General features: G+C 42.7%; 1 gene segment (V, D, J or C); it reads right to left on the reverse strand.

The window, feature by feature from the left end:
- Positions 1-976: 976 nt before the first annotated feature.
- LOC123394233 lies at positions 977-16,236 on the reverse strand (the record flags this gene model as incomplete). The annotated part of the segment is given in 2 exon segments: positions 977-1,282; positions 16,103-16,236. Coding segments are annotated over 2 exon segments (352 nt in total), but the record flags the coding sequence as incomplete, so codon positions are not given.
- Positions 16,237-18,042: the final 1,806 nt, after the last annotated feature.

An 18,042-nucleotide genomic window follows, 5' to 3' on the forward strand; every position in this document is an offset into this window, starting at 1 on the left:
CTTCAAAACCCTCAGATTGTTTTTCAGAGTCCATAGTCTCTCATGGTTCACATCCCCTTCCAATTTCCCCTAACTCCCTTGATTTTCTATAAGAACCTCTCTTACATTTTCATGAAGATAATCTTGTATTTCCAGTGTGTGTTATGGGTTCACTGGGTCAGCCACTGTCTGTAACACTAAGGTCCAAATAGACAGAAGGGTTGGTTTTCCACCACAGTTCTCTTCTTGTTCTCCTGTGGTGTTCTGAGATGGCGACCAGACCAACAGGGAGCCCTCCCTCCAGGACCCAGCAGGACAGGGATAGGTTTCCCTCTCTGGATTGTCAGCCCACTGCTTTCTGGGGAAATCTGAGCATCTCTCATAGCAGGTGGACTCCTTTTCCATCCAGGAAATGCAGCAGTGCCTACAGAAGGGCAGTTCCTGATCACCTGTGTTTGCCCACATGTACAATGATCCAGAGGATACACTGGAGCCAGAAGAACAAGAACTGACTTTGGCAGTCATAAACATGTGGGGACAGTGTGTGCCCTTGAGGTCACAGAACAAGCATGCAGCATGCAGAGAGCCTGGGCTGTGCAGGTGCTTCTCAAGGATGATGGGGATCTGCAGCATGTGCTTCTGTGGAGAATGAAAATGAGACATAGAAGAGGTTGATGAAGGGAAGTTCCCCAGAGACTGGTGAGATCTCAACTATGTGGAGGCAAAGTTATATTCTTGTGGTTGGTTGTACGGAGAACATGAGGTATTAGCTATGGAAGAAGAAAAAAAAATATCTTTGTGGGACAGCTGAGATTCTGGAGAGGAAATCCCTGATCTCAAAAGGAAGTCCTATCCCACTGCACCTGCTCCTGGGTCTGATCTCTGCTGTGGATGCTGAGCACTCTCTGCTGCCCTGAATGCCCCCTGCAGCTCAGCACATCCTGTGTCAACAGGGAGGGTTTCTGCCCTGGCTCACAATGAGGGCCCCTCACTGTGTCTCTCACACAGTAATACATGGCTGTGTCCTCACCTCTCCGGCTGTTCATCTGAAGATAAAGTGTATTCCTGCCGTTGTCTCTGGAGATGGTGAATCGGCCCTTCACAGAGTCTGTGTAGTATGTGCTACTACCAGTATTGCTAATTTCTGCGACCCACTGCAGCCCCTTCCCTGGAGCCTGGCGGACCCAGTACATGTAGTAGTTGCTGAAGGTGAATCCAGAGGCTGCACAGGAGAGTCTCAGGGAACCCCCAGGCTTCACCAGGTCTCCCCCAGACTCCACCAGCTGCACCTCACACTGGACACCTGCAGATGGAAGACACCTTGGTCAGGAAACTATCACATATCTAGTGTTTCTCTCACTCATATACTCAATTTCTTTTTTTCTCCATAAATTACCTTTTAAAAGAGCAAGAAGGAAAACCCAGCCCAGCACAAATTCCATGGTGAGTTGTCTGTATTCTCTCCTGATCACTGAGTGAACAGCTGGGTATCCCAGGCCTGGGGTTTCTCTCCCAGCTGCAGGTTCTTGTCTGTGCTGGTTAAATCAGAAGAGGGAAGGCCCTATTTGCATGTCCTCTGACTATATATTCAGCTTGGGGATCTATTCTGACAGAGAGGCAGTGACCCACGCAGTTGTGAATACCTTTAATTTAGTGCTAATGACCAATTTTGAAAAAAAAATGTTTTTTATTATGTAACATTCCAGTGTGTATACTTGTGTTTGTAAGGTGTCCATGAACATATACGGGGTGAGACTGACCCAAGGATCTAGGTCAGTGCTCCCCCAATAGGATCTGCTACCCCCATCCCAAATCATCTGCAGGACCGAATGTCAGGCTATGAGGAATGTGGATCCCTTCCTCTAATGGGGATGGATTTATTTTGCTTATATTATACTTTACCATAAATACAGAGAAAAGCAACATCGTGTAGGTGTATTTTCATGTCTTTAACATTTCACTTTCTCTGCGTTCTTATAGAATCATTTTTGTTATTACCTATAATAAGTTTGACATGCATATTCGACACAAGATCAACAGCCCACATATGGAGTGTGTGATATGACAAACATAGGTGTCACAGTCAACTTTATTGACAGTGAGTGCTTCAATTCTCCCTAAATTTCCAGCATTTCCCACCTTGAATTCCTTCTCTTTCCCTTATTTACCCTGTCCCCACGTAAATATTGTTCTTTCTCATGCCACTTTATACTAGCTTTAATTCTGTAGAATTCATAAATGGGTCATTTTACTCTATGTACTTTGTCTGTAAGGCTTCTTTGCCCCAAAGTCAATCCTTGTGGATACAGTCGTGTTGCTGTCTGTATCAGTAATCACTGGTTTTAATGACTGACAGCTTGTAAGGCAGCAGTTGGAAGCACCAGCTGGAGGAAGATCTGAAAGAGCAGAAAGAAGCCACTTGCTGCAAGCCTCATCTACTCACCCTCTTGACCCAGGAGTTCTTAGTTCCAAAAAAGAGAAGAACTCCCTTGTTGTTCAGGAACCATTTCTGCTGTCTGTGGGGAATAAAATCAAAGGCAGCCAGAGGTGGACCAGAGAAGATGAGTTAGAAGCTCAGAAAGATGGTGCAGCCACTTTGGAGAACAGTGTGGAGATTCCTTAAGAAATTAAAAATAGAGCTTCCCTATGACCCTGCCATTGCACTCTGGGTATTAACCCCAAAGATACAGATGTAGTGAAAAGAAGGGCCATATGTACCCTAATGTTTATAGCAGCAATGGCCATGGTTGCCACACTGTGGAAAGAACCAAGATGCCCTTCAATGGGTGAATGGATAAGGAAGATGTGGTCCATATACACTATGGAGTATTATGCCTCCATCAGAAAGGATGAATACCTAACTTTTGTAGCAACATGGATAGGACTGGAAGAGATGATGCTGATTGAAATAAGTCAAGCAGAGAGAGTCAATTATCATATGGTTTCACTTATTTGTGGAGCATAACAAATAGCATGGAGGACATGGGAGTTAGAGAGGAGAAGGGAGTTGGGGGAAATGGAAGGGGAGGTGAACCATGAGAGACTATGGACTCTGAAAAACAATCTGAGGGTTTTGAAGGGGCTGGGGTGGTGGGAGGTTGGGGTACCAGGTGGTGTGTAATATAGAGGGCATGGATATTATATATTATATATTATATAGAGAGCAAGAATATTATATATTCTTTTTTATATTTTTTTCTTTAGAAGAATACACACACATATATGTGTATATATATATATATATATATATATATTAATACTATATATAAAAAAGAATATATACATATTCTTTTTATATTTTTTCTTTATTTTTTTTCTTTGTTAGTTTTCTTTTCTGAACTTCTTTATCCCATTTCTTCCCCCCAATGATTTGGGGTCTCTTCTGATTTGGTATATATATATATATATATATATATATATATATATATATATATATATTAGTCTGGTGAATAGAACAGGGTCATCCACTTAATTTGGGGATGGACTTGGACTTTTAGGTCAGTGAACTTTGCTCTCTTAGAAGAAAATAGCTCCCCAAATTTTAAAGAAGGAAAAACATATATAAGAGTAAACACGATGGGACACCTGGGTGGCTCAGTTGGTTAAGCAGCTGCCTTCTGCTCAGGTCATGATCCCAGCATCCTGGGATTGAGTCCCACATCGGGCTCCTTGCTCAGCGGGGAGCCTGCTTCTCCCTCTGCCTCTGCCTGCCATTCTGTCTGCCTGTGCTCGCTCTCTCCCCTTCTCTCTCTCTGATAAATAAATAAAATCTTTAAAAAAAAAAGAGTAAACACGATGAAGGAATGGAATATGACTATAAAGATGAAAATTTAGAAAAAAAAATTCTAAAAAAGGAGTTGCTAAGATAAGTTGGTTGGGAACATAAAGTAAAAGAAAGTGGAGAAAATTTGCTGAGGCTGCAGACTGGAACAAAGCCCTGTGCTAGATTTAGAGTATATTTTGATCTATTGGAAGAAGTTTTATCCCAAAATTTCTTATAAGATAAAACCGTATGGGTATACAAAAATAAGGTTATATACAATGAAGGATAAAATATGACTATAATAATGAAGGTTCAAAAAGATTTTTTAAGGAAAGGTATTGTTAAGATAAACTAGTTAAAAAATGTTAAAAGAGGTAAGAGTAAAATTAAAAATATTAGAATAAGAAAAAATAAAATTAAAAAAATTAATTAAGTTTGTAAGACTAATGAATCATGGGGAGAGAGCCATGAATTCCATGCTTTGCTTTCTCCTCCTCTGGAATTCTGCTGTCCTTCTAGGTCAGTGAACTTGGTTCTTGGCTGGATTTCTTGCTGATCTTCTGGGGGAGGGGCCTGCTATAGTGATTTTCATGTGTTGTTGCCCCAGGCGGAATTGCACTGCTCTTACCAGGGGCCAGGCTAAGTTATCCGCTCAGGTTCGCATTTGGGAGCTATTTTTCCCTGAGTGCTTTCTGTAGAGTTCCAGTGGATGGGAATGAAAATGGCAGCCTCCCAGTATCTGGCCAGAGGAACTGAGAGCTCGGGGCCCCACTCCTTAGTGGGCCCTTGGAGAAAAGCGTTCAATCACTCCTGCCTCCCTGGCCTCTGGCTGCGCTCTGATCTCACCGGGCCTGTGACTGAGTGTCTCTGTCTCTGGTGCACAGTACCACCTGGAGTCTCCAAACCCCACAGATCCCTGCACTCTTCCAGGGGAGTCTTCCCAGATCTTGTGGGATCCATGCTCACATAGGTTTGGTCGATGACATGGATCACGGTTTAAGGTAACCCAGGCTGAGAGCTCACTCCTCAGCTCTGTCTCTGCAGTCGGCTTCCCCACTCCAATACCGGCGAGCTCTGCTACACTCAGACACCCCTGATCCTCCTGTGACCCCATGGGACCTGAGACCATGCGCTCCCCACATGGGCTTCACCCTGGCTTGGCTTAGCTAAGTCCCCAGTCCCAGGATAGCCTCCCCTGTGCTAAGGCAGAGAGAGTGCAGCGAGCCTGAGAATGCAGAGGTTCTGGCTGCTGTGAGGGGATGGGAGCCATGCTGGTTGGCAGAAGGCGCAAGACCTACTACAAAGCCTGAGATACGCGCGCATGTCCCTCATGCGCCCCTGAGAGAGTTTCAAAGGCCCGGCCAGGGCTCTTTGACCTGCGCCATTGTTTCAAAGACTAAGCTGCATGCCCCAAACTCTCCTCTGACAGAAGTGCGCAAAAGGCCAGCCTGGTGCTCTTGGACCTGAGCCATGTTCTCAGTGCCTGAGACTCGCAGGACCCATAGCCACCCCTGAAAGAGGTGCAAGCAAGCCGGGCACTCTTAGACCTAGCAAGACCAGGCACTCCCAGCCTGGGCCAGCGGGAAAATCTCAGTGTGCGATTGCTGCTTGGAACGTCTCTGGCAGTCCGGAGCTCCCAGACAGCCACCACTGTCTTGGCTTTGGGTACAAGCAAAAGAAAAGGTCCTGGAACCTGCTCTCCAGGGTCTGTAACTCTGGAACCTGCTCTTCTCCAGAGAGCCAAGGGGGAACTTTTTTAGGCTCTGCACCCAGACTGGGGCTTCTCTGGCTGAGAGGGAGATCAGGGCCTTCGGCTCAGGTTGTTTTCAGAGTCCTGGGAAAACTACAAAAACCATCAAAGGCCCTGCTTCCCAATCAAGTGTGAGAAAAAAAAAAAAAAAAAAAAAAAGTGAACAAACACAAAAAGAGAGGAAAAAAAAAAAGTGAAAAAGCACAAAAAAACCAGAAAAAAAAAACAGTTTACTCAGAGCCCACCCCCTTGAGGAGGGCAGGAGGACTTAACTCAGGAAACATCATTGACTGACAATCCAAATGGCAGGCCTCTCCCCCAGAAAACAAACCAAGAAAAAAAAAAAAAAAGGACTACAAGAGAACAACCACTACTTCATAGGAAAACTTGTATTGTTCACTCGTTCCCACTATTCCGGTTCATTTTTTTTTTTTTTTTACACATAGGTAATTTTTTTAACCTATTTACCATCACAGTGAGCTGTACAGTACATCAAATTCCATAATCCCCTTCTAAACTGAACTTTTTGATACATACACCAATCTTTTTCTTTTGCATTTTTAGTTTTTGAATTCCTTTTTAAAAAATTTTATTTTAGTTTAGTCTAGTTTATTCTTTTTTTATTTTTATCCTCTAATATTCATAGAGAGTTAAACTTCAAAGTAATCCCCTTTCCCCAATCAATACTACCCCTATAGGTAAACAAATTTTTAATCCCCTTTATCTTAGGAAAGTTGAGTCCTTTAACAAAGATCTCAAGATACATCCAGGAAAAATCAAAACAACCTTCCTCGCACACACTGAGAAATTATAAGAACTCTCCCATCTTCTTCCACCAGTGTTTCTGTGTTTTTGTGTTTGTCCTGATAGTATATAAATCTTACACTTGGGGTTCTTTTTGACGAGGTTCTTCCTTTGTTTGCATATATATATTTTTTTTTCTCATGTCATATACTTGTATCAGTCTTTTTGTCTCTTTTTGTTTATCTACTTCATAAACCTTACCTTGGGGCCCATCTGGGCTGAACCTTCTTTTTCATCTTCCCTTTCTTTCCTCTCTCTCTCTCTCTTTTTTTCTTTTCTTTTTCTTTTGCTTTTCTTTTGTCTTTCGTTTGGGTGGGGAATCCTGATTGCTCAGAAGTGTTCCAGGGTGCACCTTAACTGCACCACAGATGAGACATCCAGCTACATCTGTTCAGGCATCTCCCACCAAAATGAGTAGTAGGAGGAATGCCCAACAGAAGAAAAATACAGAGGATGGACCTTCTGCAACAGAGCTAATGGCTACCAACATAGACAATATGTCGAAAAGTGAATTCAGGCTAGCAATTATCCAGGCAATAGCTAGGTTGGAGAAAGCCATGGATGACCAAACGGAATTGATTAGGGCTAAACTGAAAGCGACCAAAGATGATGTTCACAATGTAAGGGCTGAGCTGAAAGCTACCAGGGAGGAGGTTCACAATGCTCTCAATGAGTTCCAATCTAATCAAAACTATCTCAAAGCTAGGGTAACTGAGACAGAAGATAGAATTAGTGATCTGGAGAACAAACAGATAGAGAGAAAGTATCAGGAGGAAGCCTGGAACAAACAGCTTAGAAACCACGAAAACAGAATCAAGGAAATAAATGATGCCATGAAGCATTCCAACATCAGAATTATTGGAATCCAAGAAGGGGAGGAGAAAGAAAGAAGTCTAGAAGATATAGTGGAACAAGTCCTTCATGAAAATTTTCCCAATCTCACAAATGGAAACAGCGTTCATGTACTAGAGGCTGAAAGATCTCCACCCAAGATTATACATTCCAAAAAAAAAAACAACACGACACCGGATAGTCAAATTGAGGAATTATAATTGTAAGTATAATATCTTGAAAGCCGCCAGGGCAAAGAGGCTCCTTACTTAGAGAGGTAAGCCCATCAGAATAACATCAGACCTGTCCACAGAGACCTGGCAAGCCAGAAAAGGCTGGCAATATATATTCAGGGCACTAAATGAGAGAACATGCAGCCAAGAATACTTTATCCAGCAAGACTGACATTCAATATGGATGGAGAGATAAAGAGTTTCCAAGACAGGCAAGGCTTAAAAGACTATGCAACCACCAAGCCGACACTACAGGAAATATTAAGGGGGGTTCTATAAAAGAGGAAAAGTCCTAAGAATAGCATTGAACAGAAATATAGACACAGTCTACAGAAAGAAAGACTTCAAAGGTAACACGATGTCAATAAAAACGTATCTATCAGTACTCACTCTCAATGTGAATGGCCTAAATGCGCCCATAAAATGGCACAGGGTTGCAGATTGGATAAAATGCCAGGACCCATCCATATGTTGTCTACAAAAGACCCATTTGAACCTAAAGATACACCCAGAATGAAAGTGAAGGGGTGGAGAAGTATCTTTCATGCCAATGGGCCTCAAAAGAAGGCTGGGGTAGCGATTCTCCTATCAGATAAATTAGACTTTAAACTAAAGACTGTAGTCAGAGATACAGAAGGACACTACATAATCCTTAAAGGGACTATCCACCAAGATGATCTAAGAATTTTAAAATCTATGCTCCCAATATGGGAGCAGCCAATTACTTAAGAAAACTGTTAATCAAGATAAAGAGTCATATTGATATGAATACACTAATAATAGGAGATCTTAACATGACTCTCTCAAGAATAGACAGATCATTGAAGCAGAAAATCAATAAAGAACGAAGAACATTGAATGACACATTGGACCAGATGGACCTCATAGATATAGACAGAATATTCCACCCTACAACAGCAGAATACTCATTCTCAACTGTACATGGAACCTTCTCCAGAATAGACCACATACTGGGTCACAAATCAGGACTCAACTGATACCAAAAGACTGAGATGATTCCCTGCATATTCTCAGATCACAATGCTTTGAAACTGGAGCTCAATGACAAGGAAAAGTTCAGAAGGAACTCAAACACCTGGAAGCTAAAGGCCACCTTGCTTAAGAATGCTTGGATCCACCAGGAGATCAAAGAAGAACTGAAACAATTCATGGAAACCAATGAGAATAAAGACACTTCTGTCCAAAACCTATGGGATACAGCAAATGAGGTTTTAAGGGCAAAATACATAGCCATCCAGGCCTCCCTCAAAGAAATTGAAAAATCCAGAATACACCAGCTGTCTCTACACCTTAAAGAACTGGAGAATCAACAACAAATCAAACCAACCCCACACATAAGAAGCGAAATCATCAAGATTAGAGCTGAGATCAATTAGGTAGAAACCAGAGATAGAGTAGAACGTTATCAATGAAACTAGAAGCTGGTTTTTTTGAAAGAATCAATAAGATCAATAAACCATTGGCCACACTAATCCAAAAGAAAAGGGAGAAAGCCCAAATTCATAAAATTATGAATGAAAAGGGAGAGATCACAACGAACACCAAGGAAGTAGAAACAATCATCAGAAGTTATTATCAACAGTTATATGCCAATAAGCTAAGCAACCTAGATGACATGGATTCATTCCTGGAAAACTATAAACTCCCAAAATTGAACCAGGAAGAAATCGACAACCTGAATAGACCGATATCTAGTAACTAGATTGAAGCAGTGATCAAACACTCCTAAAAAACAAGAGCCCAGAACCTGACGGATTCCCTGGGGAATTCTACCAAACTTTCAAAGAAGAAATAACACCTATTCTCCTGAAGCTGTTTCAAAAAATTGAAGCAGAAGGAAAACTTCCAGACTCTTTCTATGAAGCCAGCATTACCCTGATCCCCAAACCAGGCAATGACCCTACCAAAAAGGAGAACTTCAGACCAATATCACTGATGAATATGGATGCTAAGATTCTCAACAAGATGCTAGCCAACAGGATGTAACAGCACATTAAAAAGATAAATCACCATGACCAGGTGGGATTCATCCCTGGGCTACAAGGATGTTTCAACATTCGCAAATCAATCAATGTGATACAAAAAATTAATAAGAGAAGAGAGGAGAACCACATGGTCCTCTCAATCAATGCAGAAAAATCATTTGACAAAATCCAGCATCTGTTCCTGATTAAAATGCTGCAAAGTATTGGGATAGAGGGAACATTCCTGAACCTTATCAAATCTATGTATGAAAGTCCCACAGCAAATATCATCTTCAATGGGAAAAAACTTTTAGCCTTCCAGTTGAGTTCAGGAACAAAACAAAAATGCCCACTTTCACCACTCTTGTTCAACATAGTATTAGAAGTCCTAGCAACAGCAATCAGACAACAAAGAGAAATAAAAGGTATCCAAATTGGCCATGAAGAAGTCAAACTCTCTCTCTTCGCAGATGACATGATTCTTTATATGGAAAACACAAAGGACTCCATCCCCAAACTATTAGAACTCATACAGCAATTCAGCATCGTGGCAGGATATAAAGTCAATGTACAGAAATCAGTGGCTTTCCTATACACTAGCAATGAAAATACAGAAAGGGAAATTATAGAATCAATTCCATTTACTATAGCACCAGAACCATAAGATACCTGGGAATAAACCTAACCAAAGAGGTAAAGGATCTGCACTCGAGGAACTACAGAACACTCATGAAAGAAATTGAAGAAGATACAAAAAGATGGAAGACCATTCCATGCTCCTGGATCAGAAGAATAAACACTTTTAAAATGTCTGTAATGCCTAGGTCAATCTATACTTTTAATGCCATTCTGATAAAAATTCCACCGGTATTGTTCAAAGAGCTGGTGCAAATAATCTTAAAATTTGTATGGAATCAAAAGAGACCCCGAATCGCTAAGAAAGTGTTGAAAAACAAAAATAAAGTTGGTGGCATCACGTTACCTGATTTTAAGCTTTATTACAAAGCTGTGATCACCAAGACAGCATGGTACTGGCATAAAAACAGACACATAGATCAGTGGAACAGAGTAGAGTGCTCAGGTATGGACCCTCAACTCTATGGTCAATTAATCTTCGACAAAACAGGAAAAAAATATACAGTGGAAAAAAGACAGTCTCTTCAATAAATGGTTCTGGGAAATCTGGGCAGCTATATGTCGAAGAATGAAACTCGACCATTCTCTTACACGGTACACAGATATAAACTCAAAATGGATAAAAGACCTCAACGTGAGACAGGAATCCATCAGAATCCTAGAGGAGAACATAGGCATTATTCTCTTCGATATGAGCCACAGCAACTTCTTTCAAGATATGTCTCCAAAGGCAAAGGAACAAAAACGAAAGTAAACTTTTGGGACTTCTTCTAAATCAAAAGGTTCTGCACAGCAAAGGAAACAGTAAAAAAAAAAACAAAGAGCAACCCAAGGAATGGGAGAAGATATTTGCAAATAACAGTACAGACCAAAGTTTGATATCCAGGATCTATAATGAACTCCTCAAACTCAACACACACGAAACAGACAGTCATATCAAAAAAATGGGCACACAATATGAACAGACACTTCTCCAAGCAAGACATAGAAATGGCTATCAGACACATGAAAAAACGTTCATCATCACTAGCCCTCAGGAAGATTAAAATTAAAACCACATTGAGATATCACCTTATACCAGTTAGAATGGCCAAAATTAACAAGACAGGAAACAATATGTGTTGGAGAGGATGTGGAGAAAGGGGAACCCTCTTCCACTGTTGGTGGGAATGCAAGTTGGTGCAGCCTCTTTGGAGAACAGTGTGGAGATTCGTCAAGAAATTAAAAATAGAACTTCCCCATGACCCTGCCATTGCACTCCTGGGTATTCATTCCAAAGATACAGATGTCATGAAAGAAGGGCCATCTGTACCCCAATGTTTATAGCAGCAATGGCCACGGTCGCCAAACTATGGAAAGAACCAAGATGCCCTCCAATGGACAAATGGATAAGGAAGATGTGGCCCATATACACTATGGAGTATTATGCCTCCATCAGAAAGGACGAATACCCAACATTTGTAGCAACATGGACGGGACTGGAAGAGACTATGCTGAGTGAAATCAGTCAAGCAGAGAGAGTTAATTATCATATGGTTTCACTTATTTGTGGAGCATAACAAATATCATGGAGGACAGGGGGTGTTGGAGAGGATAAGGGAGTTGAGGTAAATTGGAAGGGGAGGTGAATCATAAGAGACTATGGACTCTGAAAAACAATCTGAGGTATTTGAAGTGGTGGGGGGGTTGGAGGTTGGGGTACCAGGTAGTGGGTGTTATAGAGGGCACGGATTGCATGGAGCACTGGTTGTGGTGAAAAATAATAAATACTGCTTTTCTGAAAATAAATAAATTAATTAAAAAAAGAGAGAGACGTCTAAGCCAAAATGGGCCCCAATGTAAGATTTATGAAGTATACAAACAAAAACAAACAGAAAGAGTGACAAAAGTATTTGACACGAGAAGCTCATCAAAAAGAACTCCAAGTATAAGATTTATATAGTATTAGTAAAACTCAAATACACAGAAACACTGGTGGATGAAAAAGATGGGAGAGTAGTTATAAATTTTCAGTGTGGGCGAGGAAGGTTATTTTGATTTTTCTTCATGTATCTTGATATCTTTGTTAAAGGACTCAACTTTCCTAATAAAGGGGGATTAAAAATTGGCTTACCTATAGCGTTAGCATCCATTGGGGGAATGAGATTATCTTGAAGTTTAACTCTATATTAATATTAAAAATAAAATTATAAAAGAATAAACTAAACTAAATAAAATTAAATTAAAAAATAGAAAAGCAAAAGGAAAACGGGTATATGTATCAAAATGTTCAGGTTAAAATGTTTCTATGGAATTTGATGTACTGGACATCTCATTGAGTTGGTAAGTAGGTTAAAAAATTATCTATAAAAAAATGAACCAGAATATTGGGAATGATTTAAAAATAAAAATAAAGGTTGTATCTATGAAGTCTTGGTGGTTGTTCCCTTGTAGTCTTTTTTTTTTTTTTTTTTTTTTTACCCAGGTTGGCTTCCTGGGGGAGGGGCCTGCCATGTGTTTTTTCAGGCAGTGTTCCCTGAGTTAAGTCCTCCAGGCCCCCTCAAGAGGGTGGGCTCTGAGGAAACCTGTTTTTCAGGCCTTTGTTCTCTGGAGGTTTTTAATGTTTGTTTGTTCATTTGTTTTCTCTTCCTTTGACAGCTTTTGATGGTCTTTGGAGGTTTAGAGGAAAGAGATTGCACCCAGACCTCCCTCTCAGAGAGAAACCTCAGTCTATTCCCCTCTGGGAGCTGCAGAGCACATAAGTTCCCCCTTGGCCCCTGGAAGAGCACGTCCCATGTTGCCGGCCCTGGGGACACAGGAACTCCTGCTTGTACCCAAAACGACGACAACAGCGGTGGCTCTCTGGGCAGCTCCAGACTGCCAGAGAGGTTCCAAACAGTGATAGCACACTGATATTTTCCTGCTGGCCTGGACTGACAGTACTCAGGCCTTCCAGGAGGGAGAGCACTGGGATGGCACCTGCACGCACCTCTCTCATGGGAGAGTGTGGGGCACGACTCAGGCTTAAATAGCAGGACATGGTGTGCCTGTGGGTACTGCAAAAAAGTCTGTGCTTCTGCTGGCTGACATGGCTCCCAGATCCTCACGGGAGCTGGACCTCAAGTGCTCTCAGACTTGCTTGTGGCTCAGGGAACAATACATGGTTTCCACACTGCACTCTCTCTGGCTCAGCACCAGGGGTGGCTGTCCTGGGTCCAGGGACTTAAGCCTCTGTCCCTAACCACCCTGATTCCCAGAACTTCCCCCTGCAATTCTTTGTTCTTTTTGAGTGCTTTCAACCAGACTCCAAGTTAATGCTGGTCCCCAGTGGCAGGGCGCTTTCCTATTTCCAATGGGTCTCTTCTGGTGGCTCCCTCCCCCTTTTGTTTATCTTCCCATGTTTATCCTCCCAATGTTACCACTCCACTGTACCTGTCCACTGGTGTCTTCTGCCCCCATAGAGATCCAGACGTGTATAATTCTAATCTCAGGCTGATTTCATGGGTGATCGGATTTCATTGGCAGGTAATCAGCTCACTTTAGGGTACAGGTTGAAAAGGGGCCTCCTCCTACTTCCCGCCATCTTGTCTCCCCCTAACTATTATGTTTTATATTTTATACTAAATAACTCTACAAATAATAAAATAATGGGAAGTGGGCATTATAATATTTTGAATGAAAATCCCAAGCAGATTGTTATTTTAGGTTGTTTTTTATAAGTTATATTGCACAGTAAATTCATCTGTTAAATATAATTATGTGAACTATTTTTGGTTGTAAAATATATTACCAGTTATGCAAGTAATTCCAATAGTACTTCCAGGAGTAGCAGAATCTAAAAATATACAGATTTATAGTGTAATAATTCATCAGAGGTTATCAGTAAATGAAACATACCAAGGTTATTATGAAAAGAAGGATATGACAATTAGGCAATGCATCACACATTTTCTGCCAATGTTTGTATATTAGAACAGAAAGAAATGTATATATACCTCATAAGAAACACAGCTGGGGACAGCCTGCTGATTATGCAGAGAAAAAACTGAGAGATGAGATTTGGGGAACAATGGAGAATACTAAAAGTCCACAGTTGCTCAAGAGAACTTGGTGGTGACACAGGTAAGTGAGAGAGTCTGTGAGGTTCTGCACACCTGGGACTCCTGGTCCAGGTTCATCTGGATCAGTGAACACAACACAAGGAGACTCACAGGAGGCTGGAACACTAGTTTGGTAACTATTCTTAGACATTCCTGTAATGTATTAAATACACACACAGGACAGCTGCCAACACACGGAAGACCCGCTAATGAGTTTCCTTCTTCTTGGGAACGACCACCCCAAGATGCTTCATGCTGAGGTGAGGAGTGGGCCTGACCCTCCTCCAGCTACAGGCAAACAGATTCACCTCAGACACAGAAGATGCATTCCATGCAGACCCACCCCCCCCGACGTTACAAGAGTAGAAGGACTCTGAGTGGAAGGGCCATTCCTGTGACTCCTCTGATGTGCGGAGATCAGTACTGGTTTCATAGGAAATCAAGAGAGCAAACAGCCCAGAAGATATTTATGAATTCTCTAGGGGAAATCCTGGCCAGTTCAATGGGCCAAAAGCAGGGATATGAGACAAAGTGACAGTATTGTCTCATATAGTACCTGCTATATTATTTTATTTCTGGGTCATGGTTTAAGCCATATATCCCCATTTCAGCCCCACTTCAGTGCCCTCCCATCATGGTAGACATTCATTATTGAACCTTTTTTTATCTGACACTTGGTGAAGATCTGGACAGTGTAACAGGACACCAGTTCCATGGGGCTCAGGATACAGGACAGGTTGGGAGAGAAGTCAGAAGAAGGAGAGAATGAGGTTGGGGGGTGGTTTCTGATGGATATTCAATGGATAGCACAGGGTGGGCAGGGATCTGGGACCTGCCAGCTGGACCTCAGGATTCACATGGATTCCCTGTGTGGAAGCTGGGAAACATGTCTCAAACACAGTCACCAAGGACGCTCTCATGGACTCTCCCCACCAGAACAGGACCCAGCAGGAAAGGGATGGCTTTTCCTCTCTGGATTGTCATCCCACCAGTTTCATGGGGAAATATGAGCGTCCCTCATAGCAGGTGGACTCCTTTTCCATCCAGAAAATGCAGCGGTGCCTACAGAAGGGCAGTTCCTGATCACCTGTGTCCACCTATATGTACAATGAGCCAGAGGATACACTGGAGCCAGGAGGAGAAGAACTGACTTGGGCAGTCATAAACATGTGGGGACAGTGTGTGCCCCACTGAGGGCAGAGAACAGGCATGCAGCATGCAGAGAGCCTGGGCTGTGCACGTGTTTCTCAAGGACGATGGGAATTTGCAGCATGTGCTTCTGTGGAGAACAAAAATGGGACATAGAAGAGGTTGATGAAGGGAAGTTCCCCAGAGACTGGTGAGATCTCTGCTGTGTGGAAGCAAAGTTATAATCTTGTGGTTGGCTGCATGGAGAACACAAGCTATGAGAGATGAAAGAGAAAAAAAAATGTCCCTGTGGACAGCTGAGAGTCTGGAGAGGAAATCCCTGATCTCAAATGGAAGTCCTACCCCACTGCACCTGCTCCTGGGTCTGGTCTCTGTTGTGGATGCTGAGTGCTCTCTGCTGCCCTGAATGCCCCTGCAGCTCAGCACATCCTGTGTCAACAGGGAGGTTTCTGTCCTGGCTCACAATGAGGGCCCCTCACTGTGTCTCTCGCACAGAAATACACGGCTGTGTCCTCAGTTCTCAGGCTGTTCATCTGTAGATACAGCGTGTTCTTGCCGTTGTCTCTGGAGATGGTGAATCGGCCCTTCACAGAGTCTGCGTAGTATGTGCTACTTCCACCATCGCTAATACCTGCGACCCACTGCAGCCCCTTCCCTGGTGCCTGGCGGACCCAGTACATGTAGTAGTTGCTGAAGGTGAATCCAGAGGCTGCACAGGAGAGTCTCAGGGAACCCCCAGGCTTCACCAGGTCTCCCCCAGCCTCCACCAGCTGCACCTCACACTGGACACCTGCAGATGGAAGACATCTTGATCAGGAAATTATCACATATCCTGTTTTTTTCTCACTCTAATCCACTCACATACTCAATTTCTTTTTTTCTCCATACGTTACCTTTTAAAAGAGCAAGAAGGAAAATCCAGCCCAGTACAAATTCCATGGTGAGTTGTCTGTGTTCTGTCCTGATCACTGAATGAACACTTGGGTATCCTGGGCCTGGGGCTCCTCTCCCAGCTGCAGGATCTGGCTGTGCTGGTTAAATAAGCAGAGGACAGGCCCTATTTGCATGTCCTCTGGCTATATATTCAGCTTAGGGATCTATTCTGACAGAAAGGCAGTGACCCAAGCCATTGTGAATACCTTTAATTTAGTGCCAATGACAAATTTTGAAAAAAAATTTTTTTTATTATATAACTTTCCAGTGTGTATACTTGTTTGTAGGGTGTCCATGAACATATATGGGGTGAGACTGACCCCAGGATCTAGGTCAGTGCTCCCCCTACAGGAATTGCTGCCCCCACCCCGAATCTTCTGCAGGACAGAGTGTCAGGATATGCGGCATATGGAACCCACCCTGTAATGGGGATGGATTGATTTTGCTTATTTTATACTTTACCATAAATTTAGAGAATATCAGCATCGTGTTGGTGTGTTTTCATATCTTCTGATCTCTCTATGTCCCTCCGGAATCACCTCTGCTATTACCTATAATTAAGTTTGATGTGTATACTCGACACAAGATCAACGGCCCACAAAAGGAGTGTGTGATATGATAACACAGGTGCTGCAATTTACATTATTGACAGTGAGTGCACCATTTCTCCCTAAAATGTCCAGATTTCCCCCTGGAATTCCTCCTTCCCTTTCCCTTGTCCTCCCTGTTCCCACATAACTATTGTTCTTCTTCATGTCACTTTATACTGGCTTTAATTCTGTAGAATTCATAAATGGGATATTGTACTCTGTGTACTTTCTCTGTAGGGCTTCTTCGCCCCAGAGTCAATCCGTGTGGATAAGTCGTGTTGTTGCCTGCATCAGGAATCACTAGTTTTAATGACTGACAGCTCTGAAGGCAGCATTTGGAAGCACCAGCTGGAGGAAGATCTGAAAGAGCAGAAAGAAGCCACTTGCTTCAGCCTCATTCACACACCCTCTTGACCCAGGAGTTCTTTGCTCCAAAAAGAGATGAACTCCCTTGTTGTTCAGGAATGGCTTCTGCTGACTGTGGAGAAAATAACTAAAGACAGCCAGAGGTGGACCAGAGAAGGTTGAGTTAGAAGCTCAGAAAGACCTGTCCATGGACGATGCAAGGGACCATGAGGAAGAACAGCATTGGGGAGCTGTCCTGCTGCAGAAGAAACCTGTGCAGGAACAAATCCGACACTCAGTCACCAGCCTGTGGATGTCATGTCAAGTGGCCAGCCTCTGACTATGCCCATAACTCCCACATTCTCCACTCAGTTCCACTGCTAACCTCAGCTGTGAGCTGCATGCACCACCTGGGAACAGCAGTTGCTCCGCCTCAAAACAGGAGACTTCATTCCTTGTCACTACTGCATGGAGAGGACCCATTTCTGCCGCTACACCTGCCCACACTCCCACAGAGTGTGGACAGAGTGGACATGTGTGGAATCTCCTTTTGTTGAGAATAGTTTCCCTGCATTACTGAGGCTCATTAGGAGGCTCAGCATATGTGTGTCTCCTACTGACTCCAAGAACTTACTTACATTGAGCCATTTTGGACCTTAACTGTGGTATTAACTGTGACTAGAATATAGTCTCTGTCAAAACAGTACAAATGTATTGCTACTCTGCCACCCTCCTGGTTTTCTATTTTAATCAGAAAATAAGAACCATTATGCTTTCCTGAAAACATGGTCTCTGTTTGAGACTCTGTCCCTTTCTTCGTACAAAGTGTATTTAGAACAAAGGAGTGGAACTCCAATGGGAATGCCTCTGGAACTGCACAACCAGGAAGAAGACTGTGTTAGCCCACATGGAGCCTCCTGGCAGCTATGTCATGCTTTGGGACAGAACTGGTGAGAAGCCACATT

The sequence above is a fragment of the Mustela putorius genome, unplaced genomic scaffold (assembly GCF_011764305.1).
Source record: "Mustela putorius furo isolate JIRA1106 unplaced genomic scaffold, ASM1176430v1.1 tig00002061_pilon_pilon_pilon, whole genome shotgun sequence".
Lineage (NCBI taxonomy): Eukaryota > Metazoa > Chordata > Mammalia > Carnivora > Mustelidae > Mustela > Mustela putorius.